We start from the raw sequence: 24,591 nt of genomic DNA, 5'->3' as shown, positions 1-24,591 counted from the left end.
CGGTATTTTGGGCTACTTCCGTTTTGCTGTCCGGGGAGAAATGTATGAATTATTGAAATTTAATTTTTGTTGCATTCTGAACATCGGCTGTCTAAATTTTATTAAGTTAAACTTTCTGATCTCCTCCAAAAATAGTTTTTATTTAGAATTAAAACAAATAATGTTAAACAAAATTGTTTTTATTTTAAAATATGTAATTATATAATTGGCAACAACTATTATAAATTTGTTTATTTACAAAGTGCGGCACGATTTAAAAATTTCTCTTTTAAAATTATTTATTTGTAGAGTAAAGGAACATTAGTTGAATAAATTTTGAATTCTTTTTTAGCTAATTGGCACAGGAATATTCTTACCTGTAAAATTAAATTTTTGTTGTGACCTTTATCTTCTGATAATGACTAGTAAAAGAAAAGCTGCAGAATCTAAAGGCCCCAACAGTGATTTTTGCGAATTTCTGCAAGGTACATGGAATACTATATAAAATTGTAATTGGTAATACATGAGAATTAATACTTTTTGGAATAACTACGTAGTGCGAAACTTTTTCATTAAAAATAATTTTTTGCTTATAAGATTTTATGTAGCACTGTTACTTAAGAAAATAATGGACCAGAACATGTAGCAATTCAAAGATTAAAAAAATAATAATAACTCTTGTTATTGCCAATTAGAGGCATATTCATAAAAACACTTATTGCGTACAGAAAACTTTTTTGTTTAATTTTCATTTTTTAAAAATAATGTGTTAACTGGTTAGACTTTTTAACATCATATCATTGCTAAATATTAATTGTTTTTTCAAAGGATAACTTGCCAAAATTGGCATTAAAATTAGGTATCAGGTAAAAAATTGGTATTTTTATGATGGTAGCCATATAACAGTTAAAAAAATAACCAAAAGGTTAATGATGTCACATAGTGCTTTCAAGTTAACCATTTGTGCTATCCTGTCATGTCAATAATAAGGTGAACAGTAATTTTTTTCTTTGTCTTCCAAGCTTCTAATTTTTTAATTTTATTCAATGTTTTAATAAAAAGTTAAATGATATATCCTCTGTTAATTCTATTTATTGTCAAATATTTACTTTAACTATATATAAACCATTAAGTTTACATATTATGACATGTTTTATAAGGTTTGTGTTGTTGCAATTGAATTTAAATCCATTTATCCAAGAATAAATATCATTACATTTTAAAAAATTTCATGCTGTATTTTGTTGTCGTATCTTGTAGTCAGCAAATAAACATTAAACAGTACACATACACAAATAAAGATTTAATGTCCTCTTAACTATCACACAATTTCTTCATCAGTAGTCAAGCATTCCATGATTGAAGAATTATAATATGAAGATTAGTTCTATTTTCAAATTATGTTTTCAATCAACATTATTTAGAAACTGGTAGATAAATGTCTTCTATTAACTCACATATTGTTCACTGTTGTAAGATTGACAGTTGGAAGTTTTCTTCTAAGTTTGGGCAACACAAATGTGGACTAGTTCTCCTTAAAATTTTCAAATGGTGTATGAATGAGAAATTGATTGCTAATGAGTATGTGTGTTGTAAATGTGGGAAAAAGATGAATTTGGTTGAAAGGATTGATTCGAATGATGGATGGATTTCTTGACCATTTTTATGTTTTCTTTTTGTGCTTTAAATATGTTTAATATTTGCTAATCGGGGGATTGGTGGGGGCTGCCCCTCCATTAGAATCGTTAAAAGTTTAAATTTTTTATCTGTTTTATCATTTTTTAAGTAAAAATTGCTTTAGTTAGTCTTTTTAATGATATTTTAATTATTCTGTGTCGGGGGGGGGGGGTTGGGTTGGGGGGACTGGCCCCCCCATTAGAATCATTTTTTAAGTAAAAATAGCGCCATTTTGGAGCAATCTAAGATGGAGGACAATTGGCGAATTTTGTAGAATTTGGCGAGGGTCCGTACCTTAAACTTTACTTTTACCAAAATTTTTAAAGAAAATCAGCTTTTTTTCTATAAATTGTGGCTAAAAAAGCTTTTGCTTAATGGGATGGGATTTTTTTTTCTTTTTGCTTAGCTAACATAACTTTCTATTTTAACTCAGGTTCTTGAATAATTATACCAAGATAACTGGCATTAGCCATAGCAGCAATCCCACTAATGTTTCATATCATTTCTTGCATTCCTGAACATTTTAATTAATGGCGGAAAAGCAATGAAAAACTATCTTTGTATATTTGTGGTTGGTGATAGTTTATAAAATATATACAGTGCTGTATTGCTTTTGAATGTCTTGATGCATGTATCTATAAAGTAAATGATAAAGGACATTAAAACTGTTTATTTTAAATGTTTTTATAAAAATATCAATTTTATTAATTTAAGGAAATTTAAATTATCCAGATACTTTTAAATTCATTGAGATTTTATTTGGGACTCTTTAACTAGCCACTACAATAAATTTCTTTGTTCATTATGTTATCCTAAATTGTCATTGGCCATAAAAAATATCATGTCTTGAAAGTTTTTCTTATATAATAAAGAAAGATAAATTATAACTGAAATGAATTATTTAGTGGTCTTTTAGAATTGAAACATGTCTTACTGTATAATCAAATTGTTTATTACCATATCATAATCAGTATAAAATATTTGGTTTTTCAACACATACTTAAGGTATAATTTTTGGAATGACAGGTGTTTTATGATTGCATGTGACAAAGATCAGAAATAACTACCATATACTTCTGAATATAATGTGATTTATTTGTAAGTCAAAAATGTGTGTATATATATTTTTTTTTATTTACCCAAAATTATTTATATTAAAACATGTATAGTCATAAAATTTTCATATTAAATCTTATTAATCAGTTGTGAATGTCCTCCAAATTAATTTAAAATATTTAGAAAAAGTACTCACTGACATAATGTACGAAAGGAATATAAGTTCTGTGGTTTAAATAGACTATAGATCTCTTCAGTGAAATCCCGTCCCTCGGAATTTTAGGGTAAGATAGTAGCAACTTTTATATGCCTATGTAATTGTAACACCATCTATCTGGGGTTTATTAAGGTTTGTAGAGTCAATGAATATATACACTTCCTTATTTGGAATGACTTCCTTATTTTCCTGCTGCTTTGTTAATAGTGATAATAAATCAATAATAAGTGAATGTTGCCAAAATAATTTTGGTCAACAATTAGTGGTATAGTTTTAAGTATGTATATATATATATATATATATATATATATATATATATATATATATATATATATATATATATATATATATATATATAACCAATCTAAAGTAAGAATAGTTTGAAAAGGAAACAAAACAGTTTCGAAATTACAATTAAAAATTATTACCTATTCAAACTAAAACCGGAAAAGGAAAGAAACTTCATAGTATTTAGAGAGCGCAACTGCAGCTACTTCTAAAACACAGATGAATTGATACAAAAGTATAAAAATCAAGTTAATAGGAAAATCAAATAAACCAAATAAAATTAAACCAAATAAAAAAGAATCCGGCCTGAAGACTTTTTCAAGGGTCACCCTCAGGCAGGGATTCAAAGAAAGGGATTTTTTTCTGTGAGGAAATCCAGACAAAGGTCTAATAATGATTCCTTGTGACCCGAAAATCTTTTCCGGATTCTTTTTTATTTGGTTTATTTGATTTTTTAATTCATTTCCAAATATTTATCTTAATTTTCCTTATATTAACTTCATTCTAAAATGGTCTCTTTCTGATCCAATTTCCACTTTTTATTTAATTAATTATACATGCTCTCTATAAAACTGTTCACTTCAGCATTTTCTACCATTCCGAGTGAAGGGATAAAAATCCTTAATGCGTACAATGTTCTTTTAAAGATACCTAAAATTCCCTTTCTTAAGTCTATGCATGTCAAAGAAATCCCTATTAAAATATCATTGTAAAATCACTGAAAGGAAACATTTTGTTCTTGTACTATGATGTAGACTGACATATTTCTTACCACTTATTTTTTGTACATAAATTATACCTCTTGTGGTGAAATAAATAGAAGTTTTAAATTTAATAAGTTTCTTCTTTTTGGCCGTGAAACTGCTAAAAAAATATATTTACATTTAAAAAAAAATGTTTACACATATATATGCATAAATATATATAATATTTTTTCTATCTCTCTCTCTCTCTCTCTCTCTCTTTTTTTTTTTTTTTTTTTTTTTTTTTAGAGCTTGCTGATTATGAAAAGAATGTCAATAGAAATATCCATAAATACAATGCTTATAGTACTGCAGCAAGCTCATTGGCTCGACATCCTGTGAGAATAAAAAGTGGTAAAGAAGCTCAGGCATTGGTATGATGGATTTTTAATGTAAAAATTCTTCAGTTTTCACAAAATCTCAATTCTCATATAATATGTCATCAAATTGTAGTGATAACTTTTTTATGGAAAGGTACTAATTTACTCACATTAACACCAAGATCATACTTGGTGGCAGCTGCAATTTTATTAATGCATTTGTATTCCCAAAGCTTAAATTTATGGCATACATGTTTTTACAATTCTAACAAAAAAAAAAAATGCTTTATTTTTTAGAAGGGTGTTGGAAAGAAAATTGCTGACAAAATTGATGAATTCATTGACACAGGGAAACTTGAAAAGCTTGAAAAAGTAAACAGTTCAATATTTTGGTTTTGAACAAATTTGTTTTACATTAAGTAGACAAAAAATTTTCATTTAATCTTTGTTGTAATTTAGATTAGAAAAGATGATACCTCTCAAGCAATAAATTTGCTGACTAAAGTTATTGGAATTGGGTAAGGCTTTTCATATAATTATTAATTTTGTGCATGATTATTATGGTAAAGTTGTTTTTAGTTTTTTTTATTCTACATTTCATAATTATTCCAGGAATTTTTTAAAAATAAGTTTATTTATTAATTAATATAACAATTATGACACTCAGAATTAGATGTATTATCTGAAAATTAAGATTCTGTAACTATATGTTACATCTGCACTGTAATTATAAAAGTGCCCATGAATATGGATTAGTTGGAATTATCTGCAAGACAGATACATCATAATTATGGAAGGTAGCAATAAAATGTTTTATAATTGGTTCAAATAATATTTAATAAAATCATTATTAAATCTCTTCCTGTATGACCTGCTGTGACAAAATGACTTATGGAAGACTTTAATTAAAAAATATTTATTTACTTTGTTCCCCATTGCCTAGAATTGTCTTCTCTGATTAGTATATCTTTTTCAATTTTAAGACTTTTCTTTCCAATGAGATTTTCTGCAGTAAAGCAAGCTGTTGCTATTTTGTTATCCTCACATATTTACATTGTTATTCTATATGAGGAGACAAAATATTATGCTTTATTATGACAAGACTTTCAAGATAGATGACATTTATGTTTACAAATAGTCAAATAGTTTAAATCATGTACACCAATTAACAGACCATTATATTTTATGTTCTTTTAACTGAACAACAACAAAAAAAAAAAAAAAAAAAAACACTTCAGATATGCTTTTTAATATTTAAATTAAAAAGCATATATTACATTCTTCATAATTTTTTACAAACTAACTTGTTTTTGAATGAATTGAATTTGTATTAAAAGGAACGTCACTGAATTTTTAGTTTTAAATTTAAGTTCAAATCTTATGGCTTTGAAATTCCATCATATCTCCTAAAATAAAATACATGATTGTGGTTAAATAATCATGTAAAGGTTTAATTTAATTGAAATGAAAGTTGTCACTGTTCCTGCCCAATGTGATGTATCAAAATATTCAGCTCTCTTTCAACCTAATGTATCACATTCTTATAATTTTTAATTGACTTTTTTTATTGTCTAAATAATTCAAACTCTTGAAAAATACTAATTAAATGATGAAAAATATCTGAAATCAAGACACTATTCTAATATTTTTATGAGCATGTTTACACTAAACTAACAGCTGTTACACTGTTTGAATTTTATATTGTTTTTACTTTTATATCAAAACTCAAATTTTAGAAGTTACATAATCAAAATTTAGACATGTGCATGGATACAATGAATAGAAAAGCCACAAAGACTGTAAAATTAGCATACATTTTAAATACCTATCACAGCCTGAACTTTCAAAAACCTTGCTCAAACAACTTAGAAGTACAATATTTCTTTAATTGATCATGAAATGTAATAAATTTTCCTAATCAGCAAGTTTGCTTGCCCTTCTCATGCAGATGTGTATGATATTATTTTATTCTAAGGAGTTTTTGGACTTAGAAATATCAGATTTAGCTCCAATATATTTTCGGATATAATGTAAATATAATGGAGTGCACATTTGGAAAAGATTTTTCTTTTACGTATGAATTAGGATTTTAATTAAAGCAAAATTTTGGTCTTTTCCCAATTTTTTGCTTAGAAATATTATCATACAAAAATTATTTTCATAGTCATAAAATTCAACTTTTTTTTTTTCAGTTTAAGAGTCTTGCAGTTTTTATTTAGTTTTGAAAATTTTGATAAAATATTTGTATGCATAATCTGCAGCAATCCTTTTCATTGCAGTAATGAATTTCAATTGGTTTTCCTTTTTTTTTTCTACAAATATAGTTAGTCACATTTTTCTTCTATTTTTTTAAAACTAAAAAATGAAAGTTCTATCTAGTTTTTCATAATTTTTGACAACGCCATAATAAATTTTTTTAAATTTTATCTCATCAAATATTTTGTAGAATTTGTTAATATAATACTCCAAGATTTAAATTCTATATCTTATAAGCTGAAAGTTTATATCTATTATTCTCTAATTTTTTTATCAGCATCTTTCAAACCAATTAATATGCAATTCAGACATGTTCACATAGGCATTTTTTAATTGTTATTAATGTCATAATGAATCCTACAGTCACAAGAAAAGACAGAATGACTCAGCTTTACTCTAGAATAGTTCATTATATATCATTATAAAAATGTATTAAAAAAAAGAATGAATTTATTCTTAAATATTTTTGAATCAAAAATTTCATAAGGGACCATCCATATATTGAAATAAAAACAAACTTCAAACTTTATACTTTTTTGTTATAATTAATGCATAACATATTTTATATCTTATAAAAAGAAAAAGACCATTTCTATTTATTTAGTATTTATTATTTGTTTTATGTTTTCAAGTTATATTTTCTTGTATTTTAATTGTGTAATTTCTTGCAAAAGTCTCAAATGCTATTAAATTAATATGCCGTTATTTTAATTCTCATTATATATAATTATAAATAAAATTAAATTCAGGAAGATCAAAACATGAGATTACACATTTAATATTAATTTTTTTAGATGCACTATATATCTTATCTTATTTTATGTCTATACAAAACAAATAGTAATTGTTTATACAAATAGTGATCAATTGTAATATGTAGATTGTAACTTTAAATTGTTACAAAAAGGAAATGTGGAAAGAAAAAAAATGAGTAATATTTAACTTTAAGTTGGACAATAGGAAAGAACAAAAGAAAGAAAAAAAAAATTGTACATAAAGAAACAAAACTATGCATTTTATTGAAAAGCTTTTGTGTTTCAAGTATACAAATTGTCGCTTGTGCGCTCCCAAGTAATTTTCAATGAGTTTTTTTAAGCTGAGGCATTTTTATTTCCTCCCTGAAATAATGTAGAAGCTGAAATGATATAGTATTTATGACCTTCTACAAACCAAATTATATTACAATATCTCATTTGGTTCCCAGTAAAGTATGCAAAATCTCATTTGGTTCCCAGTAAAGTATGCAAATGTAACTATACAGATATTTATGAATACTTTTAAATTAATGTGATGATACAGTTCCATCATTAGGTTTCTAGACAAAAATCTACATTTTTTTTAGATAATTCATCAAATTTTAGAGCAACATTCAACTATTTTGCAATTCATTATTAGCTTAATACAAAGAAATGACCGTATTTAAGCTTGGCTGTAAGTAGCGTCCTATCTTACTGAATAGTTCTAATATGATTTATTGAATTATGATTTACAAATGATTTTAATCTTGTTTTATATAGACCAGCTGCTGCTCAGAAATTTGTTAAAGAAGGAATAACAACTATTGAAGGTATGATATTGAAATAATTTGTTTTGTTAACATTACTCAATATGCTACATTTTAGTTTATATACGTGTATTAAAACACTTTCATGCTTCAGATTTGATCTTAGTAATATTTTTTTTTAATAATGAAATTAAATGCCTACTCTTTTATTTTTTCACTTTTGGTTTTTTAAATTTAAATTTTGCTTGTTTGTAAAGATGGATTTTTGTAATCATTTTTTCATTCACTTTCTGTTATGCTAGATTTGTGAAATTTTCTGCATTTATCACTTCTTGATTACAAAACAGTGCAGTTGAAGATTTCATAATTTAATTGTTAATCTGTCTATCAATTTAATTACATTTTGATTCTGCCATATGGTATCAAAGCCTCGTATTTTTTTAAATGTGAAGAAAAATCTGTTTATAACAAAAAAAATAAAATTTAGGGGTAATGTTATGAGTAAAAATTTTATTAGTTTTTTAATGTATAATTTTGTTTCTCAAATGCATTTTAATTTGTGTCCTTAGCCTAGTTGATAATAGTCCTGTTTGACATTGTTATTTTGGAGAAATAGCAAGGTAATTTATATTTATTATCTGAACTTAATACATACATGCATTTGAATTTTTAATTAACTATGAAAGCAAATGTATCGTTAAAAGGTACCTAATAAAGAATGTAGTTTTCATATATATCATTACAAAATGATGCATATCTAATTTAAAAATGCTTGCTGGATTTTTCTTTCACAACTTTTTGACCTTTTTTGCATGAATCTTCAGTTATGATTTTGTGTCATTAAATTATTAGACCCTCACAAGTGTAATAAAATCAATAATAGGTTGCAATTAATCAATTCTGTAAGCCGCACATTTTGTGCAAACAAATTTTTATGTTAGATCTACAGACAAAATCCAACCAATTGTGATCTTGGTTCCATTCCATCAATAAAGAGAGGCAGACATTGCAAACTATGTTTATGTACTAATGTTGAAAGAATAGTTAAGTTTTGCTAAATGACAGTTGTATCAGGTTGATGAAAGTAATTTGTCAAATTAAAAAGGCTTGCTAGTTATTTTTTTGAAAAAAGGGAAGACCAAATTGTAATAGGGAATAGTGATTGAAAATACCTTTTGAGATCAATTACTCCTTTTATTATATGAGGATTTAATAAATTTCTTAAAAAAGAATAGATACATTTTCTTTTTATTTCTATATATGTTTTTCTGAAATCTGTATTTTCAATCATGATGTGAAATTCTCAAAGTAGGAAAGAAAATAAGGAATTTTAAATTTGCATATAAAATAGAGATTTTTAAATTTTCATCACTTGTTTATAAAATGATGAAGTGCTTTGCAAGTTTATGAAAGAGTCAAATTTTTTCCTGTAATCGAAGGGTATCTGCTTAGTCATTTTGTTACAGATATTCATTTAAAGTAACAAATTATAAAGGTTTATGCAGATATAAAATTTTTAAATTTACTTGACCATGATTTTAAAAAGTCCAATAAAAATAATGATGAGAAAGGTTCGTTTTATGAAAGATTTTCTTTAAAGTGCATTTTATTTGACTTTCTTTGCAATATATTATTAATTTGTGGTTATTAATAAGACAGTCTGACATATATTTTGATGCCAAGATTTTTTAAAGCTAATTTTATGCACAATTCTTATTCTAGAAACAAGCATCATGCTCATTTTTTTTTTAATCTTTGAGCTTTTTTCATGACATATAACAGTTGCATTTATTTATGTAATCATATTATTTTACATAATTAAGAAAAACTTTTATTTAATAAATTTTGAATAGCAATTAATGAAACTGCTTCATTAATTTTATTTATTTGTTTGCAATGGATTCAAGATGATTTCATGTGCCTCATTTATTTAAGGCATAATTTGTTCTTGAAATTTTAAAATATTTCATAGTTAGCTGCACTTGCTAATAAAAGTAAAGCTGAAGCAGAAATTTGATTCTAATACAATCTATGGACTAAAGATAATCGAAATTAATTGAAAAAATCCCAGGCATCTTAAAATGTTTTTATTGATATATGCAGTTATAAATAAACAATAGTCTCTTTACTAGTAATTTTATTCCTCTTCATGGGAAGCAGGGACTATAAATTTATTTTATTAATTATTTATTATTATTAATTAAATTCCTGAATACAATTATTGTATTTGATGTTCTGCACTTTATTATTTTTATAGAATTATTATTATTATTATTATTTCTTTTTCAGATCTGAAGAAAAATGTGGATAAACTAAATCACCAGCAGAAAATTGGTCTTAAGTTAGTACATTTGTTTCATTACTTTCAGACTTGCTTAAAATTTTTGTCAATACTTAAGACTGACAATAATGATACTGCCAATAATAAGATGAAATAATTATCAGTGGCAGATGTGGTGGCAGTGGCAGTAGCAATGTAGTTGTAACTTAACCCTAGTAGTTGGACTAAATTATCTGTGAGAGGAAGTTTGTGTTGATGTGCTATTTTTATATTTATTTAGAGTTAAATTTTATTTATTATTAATTATTCATTTTTTTTATTTGTTTTCAAATTTTAGGTTTGCAAATCATTTTTCCATGCTGAAAAAAAAAAAAGTTTCAGATCCTGTTTGTAACATATCTTGTGTTGTATTAAAATTGTATTTTTGACTACAATTTCATCTCTAAACATACCCTCATCTCTTCAAAAAATGTAGATGTTTTTTTTTAAATTTTGCAATAAATTACTTAAATTAAATAACTATGTGATGTTGGAGATAATCATATATGTAATCTCTATAAATATTGCAAAACATTAGAAGCATTTATTTTATACAGCAGTACACCAGGGGTGTTTGTGCTCCGGGGAAACCCCGGAATTCCGGGGATTTTGAGCTTCGATACCCGGAAATTCCGGGGATCGTCGTTCAAAAGGAAGTAGGAATAATAATGAATTATTTATTTTGATCTGGGTAATTTTGTTTGCTTTGAAAGCAGAAAATGCAAGGTCAGTGTGTGTGGTGAAAACTTTTCCTTTCTTTCTCCAAAGGCAGTGATAATGCGTGAAAAGGGGGGAAAAACTTCTCTTTTGTTCTTTCCTTATTGCGAGTTATGACTCATTCCCCCGGTTCTCGGACATTCTCTTCTGGATTCTTTTCGGCAATTAGGCGCGGCAGAAAAAAAAGGGAGAGACTTCGTTCGACCAGATGTGCGATCACGTGACCTGGGTTCAAAGGTCTTAATTTTGCAAAAAAAGTAATTCATTGAACTTTTATAATTAGGTCATTCAATACTTCATAATCGTAATTTTTCATTCCCCCCCCCCCGCCTTCTCGAAACTCCAAAATGTCGGTAGTAAGTCCGTAAAAGTTTCAGGGGATTTTTTGGGGTCCCACAAACACCCCCTGGTACACACATGAAGATCGTCAAAAGATATCTCATTCGTACGAAAGAAAAAGTGGGTAATATATATCATAGTCTTGTGTCTGACTTATGCACAGCTTTGACAGCTTACATAATGGCAGATTCTATTTTAGGAGAGAAGTTTAAGATGGGAAAATAAGCATTGATATTTAACATATGAATTATTTAAAGTAAAGTTCAAAAAAAGTTTTTCTCTATGAAAAGAGGCATACCATTTCCCCTTTTGTATGCTTCAATATGGAAATTTCAAAAAAAAATTATGTTAAATTATTGATACATTTAAATATTATGTGAAAAATAATATAAATTAATAAGTTTATTCATACTCTAAAAAAAGTTGGAAGAACCGATATTCTGTACGATCAATGCACAAACTCTCTTAGAAATAATAATGTGTAAATAGATTATATTATAGACTTACGCATTTCAGATACTTTGATGATTTTGAGAAAAAGATACCTCATGCAGAAATGGAAGAATTTGAGGTATGTTTACTGTTTATTGTTATGATACGTATGTAAAAATATGTTGTATGTTGTCTAAAAACTTGAAATTTATGTGTACATTATTTATAAACTTGAATTTCATTTTAGAAAAAAATAGTGAATATTTGTCATGGTATTGATGAAAAATACATAGTTACAATTTGTGGAAGTTATAGAAGAGGTAAATTTATTTTTCATTGTTTTAATTCCTTCTTTTCATTTATTTTTTGATTTAAATTTTGATTTTTAATTTAAAAAGAATTTCTGTTGAACTAAATAATAATAATAATAAAATTTAAAAAAAAAACTGCTGAAAACTAATTTTTTGCATAAATTAATTATACTTTGAAAAATGAGAAAATTTAATTAAATATTTTTAATTGAAACTTCAAATGCATTTTTATTAGTAAAAATAATTATTTAATAATTGAAAAATAACTGTTTAATATATTCTCTAAAAATAAAATTTTATAGTATTTGTAAGTAAAGTTTCATGAAAAAATTCAATAATTTATATTTCTATAATATTCAGACAGTTCATTAATTTATATTTTATGCAGTGGAACCTTGCTTAATGAGCATAATTTGTTCTTGAATTTAACTCATAATATAAATATTCTGTTAGCAAAACAATTTTCTCCCCATAAGAATCCATGTAAAGAAGAACAATGTGTTCCATTCTAAAAAAAAAAATAATATTCAAATTTATAGTTATGTAATTCATTTATAAAGCATGCTTTTTTTTACAAGAAAATTGTTTAAAGACATTTATTTGTCTTTGACTATGCTTCAAATTTTGATGAATATGAGAAACATCTCTTTTGTTAAATGATTTTGATGTGAACATAATTACTGCTTGGTTAGTAGGATGTTCTCAACGATTGGGGTAATGATTTTCCATGCCTTCAGCATGTGTTGTATTTTACTAGAAAGCTATTGCTCCATTGAATCTGCTATTTCCTCCTCTCTTGATTAAATCTTCTCTGCAGCTTTATGCTGTGACATAGAATGCAGATCGATAAGTTCTTTGGTAGTTCTGGCTATCTTTTTCCCCAAAAAATCATCTTTGTCACTGCAACCTTCTTTTATCCTTATAATATTTGCCAGAAACATTTTCTCCTCAATTAAAGCTCCTCAGACACTTGCTGAAAATCCTTGGAGGCATGTTTGACAATGCTGGCTTTACAGATAATAAGGATAATGTAATAAGAATAAGGATATAAGGATTCTGTTCAAACAAGCTTTCATTAACAGCTGATGAAGGCCAAGCTAGCATATGATGTCACGATATCTCCTCACTGCTTGTAAAGTGAGCCACTCTTTTATATTTGTTTTGCTCCTTATGTGAATCATTTGCAACGAGAGTTACTCATTAAGCAAGGTCTGACTGTATTTATATTGTTATGATTAAATTTTATACTTTGCTTATCATTTTGTATTTTTCTGATTTTTCATATGTATAAAAGTAAAAACTAGCCACTTTTAGCTATCATCTTGTTCATCCAAATTAAAATCTTTTTAAAATGATAAATTATATATAGAGAGAATGTATTCTTATTTTTTAAATTTCATCTTGCTTTTTTCATATGACTAAAAAATATGAATTTAATTGAATCAGGCTAACTGCAAATTACTGCATGTGCAACTTAAAAGGTGTATATTTTACAAAGTAAGAGCAGAAGTGAAATTGATTGATCAACTACTTGATTGACAATGAGAGTTAATGATTAACAAAAATAAGAGATTGAATTTTTTGATAGATGTATTTGACTTTTATCATCACATTATAAACATTGTTGCAGATTAGATTGTGTAACAAATTAAATCTTAAAAATCTGTTAAAATGAAGAAAAAATTGTATAATAAACTAACTATATCATTAAAAAGATAATTTTTTTTAAGTTTTAAAATAAGTAAAAAAAAAAAAAAAATCACTTTTTTGTGAGTTAATAATTTTGGAAGATATGAACATCAATTTTCATTGACAAGTCATAGTGATTATCCATCTGACAATGGTTAAGTGTATTTTTATATTGGATTAAACTTTCTGTTTAACATCTATTTCTTGCTCTTTTACATCTTTTTTCTGAATGAATGGAGTATTTTGTATCTCATTATTTAGCTAAGGGAAATGTTGCATTAAATGCAACTATAAAAATGTTCAATGAAACTGTTTGAAATTCTTACAGTGGTTTGTTTATATTCCACTGTTTCATTCGATATTAAATAATGAGAACGATTTTTGTGTTATATCTGTATGTAGGCTTGTTTGTATTTAATGTTGTGATTTGTAGGTATTGAAATAAAGATGAAGCAGGTTCTACCTCAAATATGAAATAAGAAATGCAGTATTTGTAATTTTAAATCAATATTCAAGTATAAAACATTAGTTTTATTTTAAAAGGAGCATTAGAAAGTGGCGATATCGATATTTTGCTGACACATCCCACTTATTCATCAACTGATCCGAAGCAGGTATGCACAATATTTACTATTTTTACTATCCTTAGTTATGAATTAGTTTTATCCAGTATTTATGAGTTATTCATTCTTACATTTTTTTCAGCCTCATCTTTTGAAGCAAGTTATCTCAAAGCTTGAGAAAGAAGGATTGATAACTGATACATTATCTCTCGGAGAAGCTAAGTATATGGTATTGATATTTTAACTTTCTGATAACAATTGCCATAGGTATTTCTGATTCTCCATTTATTATTTATTACCTGATGCCACATGTATCAAAATTAACAATATTTTTGTATGAAAAATAAATATTCTAAGAATAAATTTCCTTTTTTTTTTTTTTTTTTTTTTTTTTTTGTATAGTTCAGTGATTTTAGCATTTTTTTTTGGAATAATTTAAACCCATTTTTTTCTTTAGATTTTTTTCACTGAATATTGTTTATGTTATTATAAATGATATCTCAGAAGTCCCTGGCATTCTTCTAGACTCTTCCCATGTTTGGGGATTGTGCTAATGACAAAAATTATGTTTTAGCTTCTTGGCATAGGCCAGTACTGAAAAGCTTAATCTTAAAAAAAATTATAAGGTGTTTTTGCTTTAGTCATTTTATTTAGACCAGTATAATTATCTCAAGATTTTCTCCTCTGGTAAGCAGAGCATTGGCTATTAATGATAAAAAAGTGAAGTGGATAGAGTTGTTTTTCAGTTTTTTTAAATGATCTCTCTTGCATTTCTAAATTTCCTTTCTGTGATGCATTCAATCCTAAATGTGGAGTAATAAAAGCTGTAACTAGGGATTGCAATACCGGTATACCGGGATACCGAATACCGGTATTTTGAGCCATTTGCACAATTTTGTAATACCGGTATTCACAAATTTAAAAACCGGTTTTTCGGTATTTACTGGAAATTTTAAAAATTTCTCCACTATATGTTCAGGTATCGCGAACATAGCAAAATAGTATGCGTTTTTGTTTTTATGTCTCCATAACGGGGGCAATTAATTAGCTAATTAATTATCAATTCGAATTCAATTATCGAAGATTATGATGTCACTACTGTCGATAGTGAAAAGGAATTGTCTCTTGAACAAAAATTAGAACTAGCGATAAATAAAAAAATTTCAACGAACCAAAATACAATACAGAAATCAGCTATATCCAAAACCATCCGACGGAAAATCGATTTATTTGAAGATCAGGAATTTAGAGGTAAATACTTGGAAAAAAAGTATATCGCGCATTGCTAACAGTACCACCAACTAGCGTAGATACCGAAAGAGCGTTTTCGACAGCTGGTCATTTTTACACAAAATTACTTTTCAGGTTTAATGACAGTACAATGGATGCATTATGTTTTTTTAAATCACATTTCAAAAAGTTGTAATAGTACCCCAGACTGAATAGTGATATTTACACTTTTTTGTGATTTAAATAAATAAAATGTTTCTTTACTTTTTTGTGATTATATACTGTTATAATTTATAAGTTACAAATTATTTTTTGTGATATTTACACTCTCTAATAAAACAGGCAAATAAAACAAAGAAACACCTGTGTTTTCTTTCTTTTTCAAAAATTTCTAATACCGTATTAAAACCGGTATCCCGGTATTAAGATTTAAAAAATACCGAATACCGGTATTGAACTTTTGGTCCGGTATTGCAATCCCTAGCTGTAACATATAAAAACGATTAAAATGAGCTTTCAGATTGCATTTTTTGCTACAGAAATTGTTAGAAATTGCTTGGCCAGCTAGTTGGGAAAGTCGAATGCAGTCAGGAAATCCTGGAAGATAGGGAGAATAAGGGAAAAGTTTGAGAAATTTATTCTTTTACTATGTTTTTTTCTGTATTGATAATTTGTATCAGATATGACAATTCTATGAATTTTTTTTTTCATAAGTGAAATAAAAATAAAAGAAAACCAATAATTTATTAAAAGTCAGTAATGGAGTTCCTCCGCATTTCTTCCTCAAATGGCAGGATATGTATATTTAAATTTACTGAAAATACCAAATAAAAACTGTAAGACCATCAAAGCTGTAATTGAGAAGAAATTTTGAATTACAGTGTTTTCAGTTCTAAACATAGCTGTTATGTTTCTAGTTTATGTCACATCTAATTTTGAGATCAACTAACTAGTTCATTACTTGTCCATATTTTTGAATTACTTATGTTTATCAATATATTATTTTAAAAAATTTACTCCTTCACCACAATTTCTTGAAAAATTTATGATTTTGTAATTTGTTAATTCATTTTATAGATGTATGGAAACTTCATTCTTTATTATATACTTTTCTTCCAAAAAGATGTTTTTTCCCTACCTATTTTTTTATAATTCCTGAAATATTTTCCAAATGTAAATCCAACTTACTCATTTCATTATAATAATAAATGTTTGTAGTAATGTATTTTTCTCTTAGAAAAAAGTACTTTTTTTACAGTCTTTTTAATGAATTGAGTAATTTTTTAGGGAGTGTGCCGCCTTAAAGAAGGATATCCGTTTCGAAGAATTGATATCAGGTCTGTTTTTCTTAATAGAAGTGAGATAATATTAGCCATTTATATAATCAACCAATTAATATAAAGATTAGCCGTTAATATAATGATGACCGTCGATTAAATATAATGATCTGAGCAATTTTTTTCTTCAGGGTTTTTCCTCATGATCAGTATTATTGTGCCACACTGTATTTTACTGGCAGTGGTTTGTTCAATCAGCAGATGCGACAGCATGCCGTAGAACATAATTTCACAATAAATGAATATAGCATTCGCCCAATTGGATCTAGAGGTAATTACATTTGATTCTATTTTAGGAATGTTATCGAAGAAATATATAGGGGAGATTTGTCTATCTAGGACATTTTTTTTCACTACTCAAGAACTGAATAACTAACCTGTTTAAAAAGTATGAAACTGATATGCACTCATTGTTATAACAATTATTTCCAATTGGAATTAATATAAATACTTAAAATAGTAAATTCTAATAGAAGGTGTTTTAAGAAACTCCATAAATGGCCTTAAATGTAAGACTACTTTATTGTACCTCATTGTAAGATCTCATTTTCTGATACTATTCTACTGTTTCTTTTTCATTAAGGTTTCCTGGCTTCACAGTAGCCATTACATAGTCCAATCTTTTTTAAGCCAGTTCTGTCTTTAATAATAAATCTGTGTACATTTATGGAAACTGGTTAAAGATATTATATAATGAATGTAATGTAATAATGTATGTATGTAATGAATGTTTTAAAAATCAGTGCTTTATAAAGAATGAATTTATTTTTCCTTCTTTTATACAAATAAAGAAAGAGAAAAAAGTTATAATCATTAAAAAAGGAGAGGGGGTGGGAGTGAGCTGACATTGAGATTTATAACTTAGACCTTTTCTCATTAAAAAATACAAGTTTAAAATTATTTTTTTCCGTCGATTTATAAACATGTAACTGCTTTTAAAATGCAATATAATACAATAAAATAAAATAAAAAATGCTTCAAAGCTTTAATTAAAAACTAGAGTCAGAAAAACTATTAAAATCTCTTTTAATTTTTAATTAATATTTCAAATAAAAAGAATTGCACCGAATTTCACATTTCTAACTTCACAAATTGCCAACATATATTTGTGCCAAATTCCTCAACTCTTCGTCTTTCCTATAGAGCAAACATGCACCATGTACATTATTTTTTATAATTAATAAAAATGTACCTACGAAAATTGAGAGGATAATGCGAATTCTGCTTGATCAGAGAAGCCTATTGCAGGAAATGCTGTCATTGCTAAAACTCTGTACTTGCTTGATGGTGGTTGGATACTTTTAGGCATGGATTCAACATAATAATTCTAAACTGTCTATTTATTAAAATTTAGTGTAAATTAAGAAATTTGTGTGTTTTGAAAGTTTTATTTTATTGCCTTAAATTTTAACTTATGTCTGCTTATTTGATTCTTAGGAACTCCTGGGGAACCATTAGAAGTTACATCAGAGAAAGACATATTTGATTATATAAACTATCCTTACAAGGAGCCACATGAAAGAAATGTATGAAATGCAGCCTGAAGAATTTTTTTGTAAATCATTTTTTATATTTCATCTTTGAAATGTGTAGATATTTGTTATATATTGAGTTTGTTTATAGCTTTGCTTGTTATTATGTAGTTTTGTAAAAAAAATTTTCATGGGTATTTTTCTGCTGTGTGTGATAAATGTGCATTTAAAATTGTTTTACACAAATGCATTAAAATAATTTATATTATTTCTTTTTTTTAAATATACTTATTTGTATTTTTCTTTTTGAATAGCTCTATTTTGAATCTCTTTGCAATGTCATTACATTCTTTGCAATATCATTACATTCATTGCTCATATGATGAAATAAAACTTCTGATTAATGTTTGAAATGAATGAAATCTTTGAGATAACAACTTTCACAGAAAATAGGATTTAAAAAAAATGAAAATTCTGAAGTGCTTAATGAAATATGTATTATAATTAATTTAGAATGTATTAAAAAATCCTTATAGATCTTCCAGCACATAAGAAGTGACAAATAATTTAGAATCTAAATGTACATATGAGATTATTTAGATTCTAAATTATTTGTCACTTCTTCTTCTTCTTCTTTTTTTAAGTATTCAGAAAGAAACAGGAAGTCAGGTGGAGTGGAAAAAATTATCTTAATATATAAATGCTTTTTTTCATGCATGTAAGTTGTATTTTATATAGAAATCCAATTTTAAATTAAAGAAAATTTAACATAACTTGTTGTTGGTTTTTCTCTTATTTACTTTTCATATAAAATTTATACATAAAATAGTAAACTTTTTTCTGCACAAAACTATTAATTTTTCAATAAATACATTTCTTATATATTGCATTTTATATTATATCTGTAGTGTTAAAAATCTAAAACATGAACACAGGCCAGGCATAATCCGACTCTAATCTGATCCTGCTTATGGTTACTCCCACAAATTTGATGGCTGAGGTCAACACAATATAACATTATAATAAAAGTTTTAACCTTTATCCCTATTTTCTAATATTACTACTGATAGTTTCTTCTGGTATATAGGGAAACCTAACCTGTCTGAAAATTATTAAACCATTGGTGTCATTACAAATATCACAAGGATTAGCTTTACCCGAATGCTGTTTTTGTAGTAAGGAATGTGGAGGAACAGCAAGCTGAAGAATGTGCAATAAAAAAATGAAACAGTGACATGAAGAAATGATATCTAAGCAAAGAATTGTTTAAACTACTTTTTTGTTTAAGCTCAGTTCTTCAATGGACAGCTCAGTTTCATTCCTCATTTTTTTTTTAAGCTCAGTTTCTTCCTTAGATTTAAACTACGCAATAAGTACCATTTTTTTTTTGTATATAAAAATCTTTGTGGTTTCCCAAACTCTACATTCCAAATACATCCATATAAAATGAAATTTATTGAACATTAATATCTGATAGTATACTATCCATAGCATACCCAGACATACAATCAAATTGTTTCAAATTTGTCCTTAAATTAGAGATATTAGAGAAAAGGCCAATTTAAGTCATAGAATAGCGTAATAATCTTTTTTTTTTGAATCCATTAGAACGAATGAGCCGAAACGTGTTTAGATGCTTATTTCTAGTACATCTTAATAAGCTGTTTGAAGGTTTTCGTCAAAATGGGAAATATTAATGAGACCCAATTTCGGCCAGAATTCTGTAAGATGTGCATCGAAAAATGAATCTTTTATTATCTTGTAACCTATAATTCTGATTAGGCTGAACCTTTAAAATATGCATATTTTAATCTTCTATACCATGCTGTCTCACTTTTTTTTTTTTTTTTTTAATCTTTAAATTGGAAGGATACTAAAGAAATAGACAAGTTTTTGTCACTTCACAGAGAGAAATAAACATCTTTTATTTTCTTAAAAATTTATAGAAGTGAATTAGCCGAATCTTCTACGGTAAGTATTTTTTTATCTTCTTTAATTAAGGTGTTTGTACGTTGTTTTCAAAATGGAAGATTATTAAAGAAAATTCCAAATTTCTCCATCACACTGTGAGATCTGAAATAAACCTTTCACAATCTTGTCATTTATAAGACCAATTAAGCTAAAAAATGTGTATAACTTAACCTATTATATCAAGCGATTTTAACTTTAAAAAATTTGAAAAATACTAAAAAAAGGGCAATTTTAGTCAAAACATGGCGCAATCCGTAAAAAAAAAAAAAAAACTTACCTTCTGCTGTATTGAAGTTTGAAAGAGCAAATGAGCTGCAGCTTCATTAATAAGTGTATTTTCATTTCTTTTATAATATTATTAATTAGTTTGAAGATTTCCTTCAAATGGAAGGATAAATAATACGAAAACATCGCGAGTAGTATTTGAAAGTCAGTTCTATGTTATATGTCAATCTTAAGCAGTAGTGCACCAAAATGTTATATTAGAATTCCTTATATTAGAAGTCAGTCCAAATTTTTCAGTCCGTTATCAAGTTCGGCTTCAGACATAAAAAAAAAAAAAATTATTATTTTAACTATAAAAGTCTTTGTCTTTTCAAAAGGATTATTTATTTATTTTGAATGTTTAAGTAGGAATCGCTATTTGTGGAGAAACCTCTGAGAATTCCGATTCCATTAAACTCTTCTCCAAAATATTAAATTGCGACTATACTCAAGATCCAATCTGGAATATAAGAAATAAGTTGTTGTTGGGTATTTTACCAAACTAGGGATGAATTTTATATAATGGGTAGAATGCCGAATGAGCTTTTTAATTTTTTTGGTCATAATTTCGAATTTCGCTGCAAGCGCTATAAACTTCCTTTTCTTCTTTTTTTTATGCAAAATTCTTCGAAGTCTTCTGAAGAATTTTTATAATTTGCAATCTGTTAGCCCGAATGGATGAACTTTATTTTTACCTCCTATATAATACTATCAGGTTGTTTTACTGCTTTCTTTAAATTCGAACTAAATAAATGAAAGCACACTTTTGGCTAAAATAACGGCGAGATTTGATAAAAAAAAAAAAAAAAAAAATGCACTTTTTGTTACATTGAAAACTTTTTTGCTCATATGGGCTGTAAATTCATTCACACGTGTACAACTGTAGGTACAATGTACCTACAATTCTCCACTGTCTCCTCGCTCTAACTTTATCCAGCTGCCGATTCACTACTACACGACTGGCTATTCCTCAGATTCGATGCTGCTTGTATAATAAATTCTAGGATACGGTACACAGGTTAATTCAGCAAATGCTTGAGCTTCGCTCAACGCCTTCCCTTCGCTGGACTGATCCAACTATTCCGCCGTTGACTCACTATCATACTCTAAACCTCTCGATGACACTATACCCTAGTGCCTTCGGCTTGACCTTTTATTGTACACATGATATATGAAAGATTTGTTTGAATAGCTAGTCCACTGATAGCTGTTTAATTTTTTAATTTTAATTATGAGCTTTTTACTGGTGTAACGTCACTTTTGGCACATGCCTAATCATCAGAATAAATCAAAATACGTGCGAAGACATTCGAGGAATAGTGTTCTAATGGATAAAACGGCGCTGTGTGTTACATTGTTTTGCTGGACTTTAGTTAGATCCTCGAAACCCCTTTATAGTATAAAATTTTTTAAAACTTTTTTTGAATAATTATTGAATTTTATTATCGAGGTCAATTCTAATGTTTCTACAACAAATAAACTTGTTTTTATTCTTTGGATAAAATTTTATTTCAATATAGCTATATAATTAATACAATTTCGAAATATCAAGAACTTACACATGTGCAGGAGTCGCTCCAATTCGCAACATTGTGCTGTTAGACTGAAAATCAACCTATTTTAAACAAGGCATATACCTGAAGATGTGGCAAGGAATAGTGGTCTAATGGATAAAACGACGCTTCATATACTAATGTGGTTTGAGGATCTTCAGCTCAATCCTTGGATTCATTTTATAGTTTGCGATTTTTAAAAAAATAAATATTCAATTTTACTATCCAGATGAATTCTAAAGTTATTATGAAAATAAAACTTCTTCTTTTTTTCCCCCCCTTTGAATAAGATTTTACCTTAGTCAAGAGCTTACACATGCGCAGGAGTAGCTCTAATCCACAACATTGGGCTTTTAGACTGTAAACCCACGTATTTCTAACCAGGAATGCTTAATAATATTTAGAAACCTATACGTGCGATTGAGAGTCGAGGAATTATGCTCTAATAGATAAAACGCCGCTGCATGTTATTACAGTGTTTTGCAGGTTTTCAAATCGAATCTCGGAGCTATTTTATAATTTGAAATATTCTTCAAATTTTCTTTTAAAAAAATGAATTTTATTATTCATATGAAACCTACATTTACTAAGACAAATAAATCTTGTTTTTCTTCTTTGAATAAAATTTTATCTAAATATATCTATATAATTAATACAATTTCGAGATGTCAAGATCTTGCACATGCGCAGAAATCTCTCCAATTCACAGAATTGTGACTGTAGATTGAAATTATGCGTATTTTAACTAGGAATAATTAATAATATTTCGAAACTTATACCAGAAAGGGTGGCAAGAAATGGTTGTATAATGGATGATACGCCGCTTGTTATGGCGGCGATAGGCCTAATTCTGGCGGTATGCCAGCAAGTAATAAATTCGTCGATAGTGAACTATTTGAGAATAATGGACTTAATCCATCTTAGTTATAAAAATAAATTTATTCCTATTAACGCGCATAATAAAGGATCAACAATTACAAGGAAAGCAAAAACAGGTCTACTCAGTATGAGTAGGACTGGTAGAGTGAAGTATTTTTTAACAGGATATAGGGGGCGACACCATACATTGAAGCAGGAAGTGGCAGGTGGTACGAACATCCGGGCCCCCGTTGAAATACTAATTTCGACAGATAAAGGAATACAAATTTGAGAACAAAAAAATACAATATTACATGTTAAATCAAATGAAATATAAGCAAAAACACATTTTTTATGCAGTAGGTAAACATCTGTGATATTTCTTTTAATCATTTTTCTATCAGGAAGTTTAATATTCACAACTCTAATTTTATTATCTTTCCCAGGAAAAACGTCTGTAATTCTACCAGTGATCCATTTGGTACCTGGAAGGGATTCATTTTTAACTAAAACAAGAGGTCTATTTCAACATTATTATTATTAAATTTCCATTTGCTCCTTTCTTGTAAATTATTTAGGTAATGAATGTTGCGAAGTAAGATCAGACACAAATTCCAAATGGATCGCTTTCGTAACCATGCATACAAATATGCAGACATAAATTTTATTCACCACACCTTTAAAATGGTTTTTGTATTTTACCAAAAATGAACCACAGAAATCTACTCCACAGTTGTTAAAAGGAAAAGTGGGAGTTACTCTTTCTTTGGGTAAATTATTCATTCATTGATTTGATATCACAGGATTATTTTTAAAACGAATTATACAATCGTGAACAATTTGGCGTGTCAGATTTCTACCATTAAGTGGTCAATATTTACGACGAACATGATATAGCAAATTGTTAGTACCAACATGAAAGTATTTATTATGATAATATCTTATGATCATTAAAGTTATAGCATTCTTACTTAGTAACACTATAGGACATTTTTCATTGAAAGACAAAGAAGAGATTTGTAATCTACCTCTAACACGAATAATATAATTTTCATCAATAAAACAATTTAAAGAAGCAAGTTTGCTATTACAAGGTACAGGTTCACCTTTGAATAAATTTTTAAATTCATTAGGAAATTCTATTTTTTGAACAGTATGTAATAACCATATCTCTGCTCCAGTAAGCTCCTTGTGAGTTAAAGGCCCAGTGATGCGTATGTCACTTGGTGACTTGGCATTTTTGATGAATCTGAAAATATAACTAAGAATACGAATTAATTTACAAAAGTCTGATAGGGACAAAAAAAAGTTACAGAAACAATCTTATAAAGTAAATCAATTTCAGCTGACATAAGGTGAATTTTGTGCAACGCCTCACCAGTTTGGGGGGCTGCAGCAAAATCACACATAAATAAACTTGAAACAACCCAAAACAAAATAGCCAGACAAATAGCCCAAGCACCATGGTACATCAGAAACAAGCAAATCCTCAAGG

General features: G+C 27.4%; 1 protein-coding gene across 1 annotated transcript; it reads left to right on the top strand.

Moving 5' to 3' along the window:
* Positions 1-210: 210 nt before the first annotated feature.
* Positions 211-19,165, top strand: LOC129984724 (DNA polymerase beta-like). The gene is made up of 13 exons (XM_056094668.1): positions 211-464; positions 4,210-4,334; positions 4,578-4,652; positions 4,740-4,798; positions 8,054-8,103; positions 10,330-10,381; positions 11,933-11,987; positions 12,096-12,168; positions 14,392-14,462; positions 14,554-14,640; positions 16,929-16,978; positions 17,110-17,249; positions 18,416-19,165. Exons 1-13 carry the CDS (start codon positions 398-400, stop codon positions 18,508-18,510), a joined length of 999 nt encoding a protein of 332 aa, XP_055950643.1. The 5' UTR covers positions 211-397; the 3' UTR covers positions 18,511-19,165.
* The last annotated feature ends 5,426 nt before the right edge of the window (positions 19,166-24,591 follow it).

The sequence above is a fragment of the Argiope bruennichi genome, chromosome 9 (assembly GCF_947563725.1).
Source record: "Argiope bruennichi chromosome 9, qqArgBrue1.1, whole genome shotgun sequence".
Classification (NCBI taxonomy): Eukaryota; Metazoa; Arthropoda; class Arachnida; order Araneae; family Araneidae; genus Argiope; species Argiope bruennichi.
The sequence above is the reverse complement of the archived record's forward strand: the minus strand, read 5'-3'. Positions and strand labels throughout refer to the sequence as shown.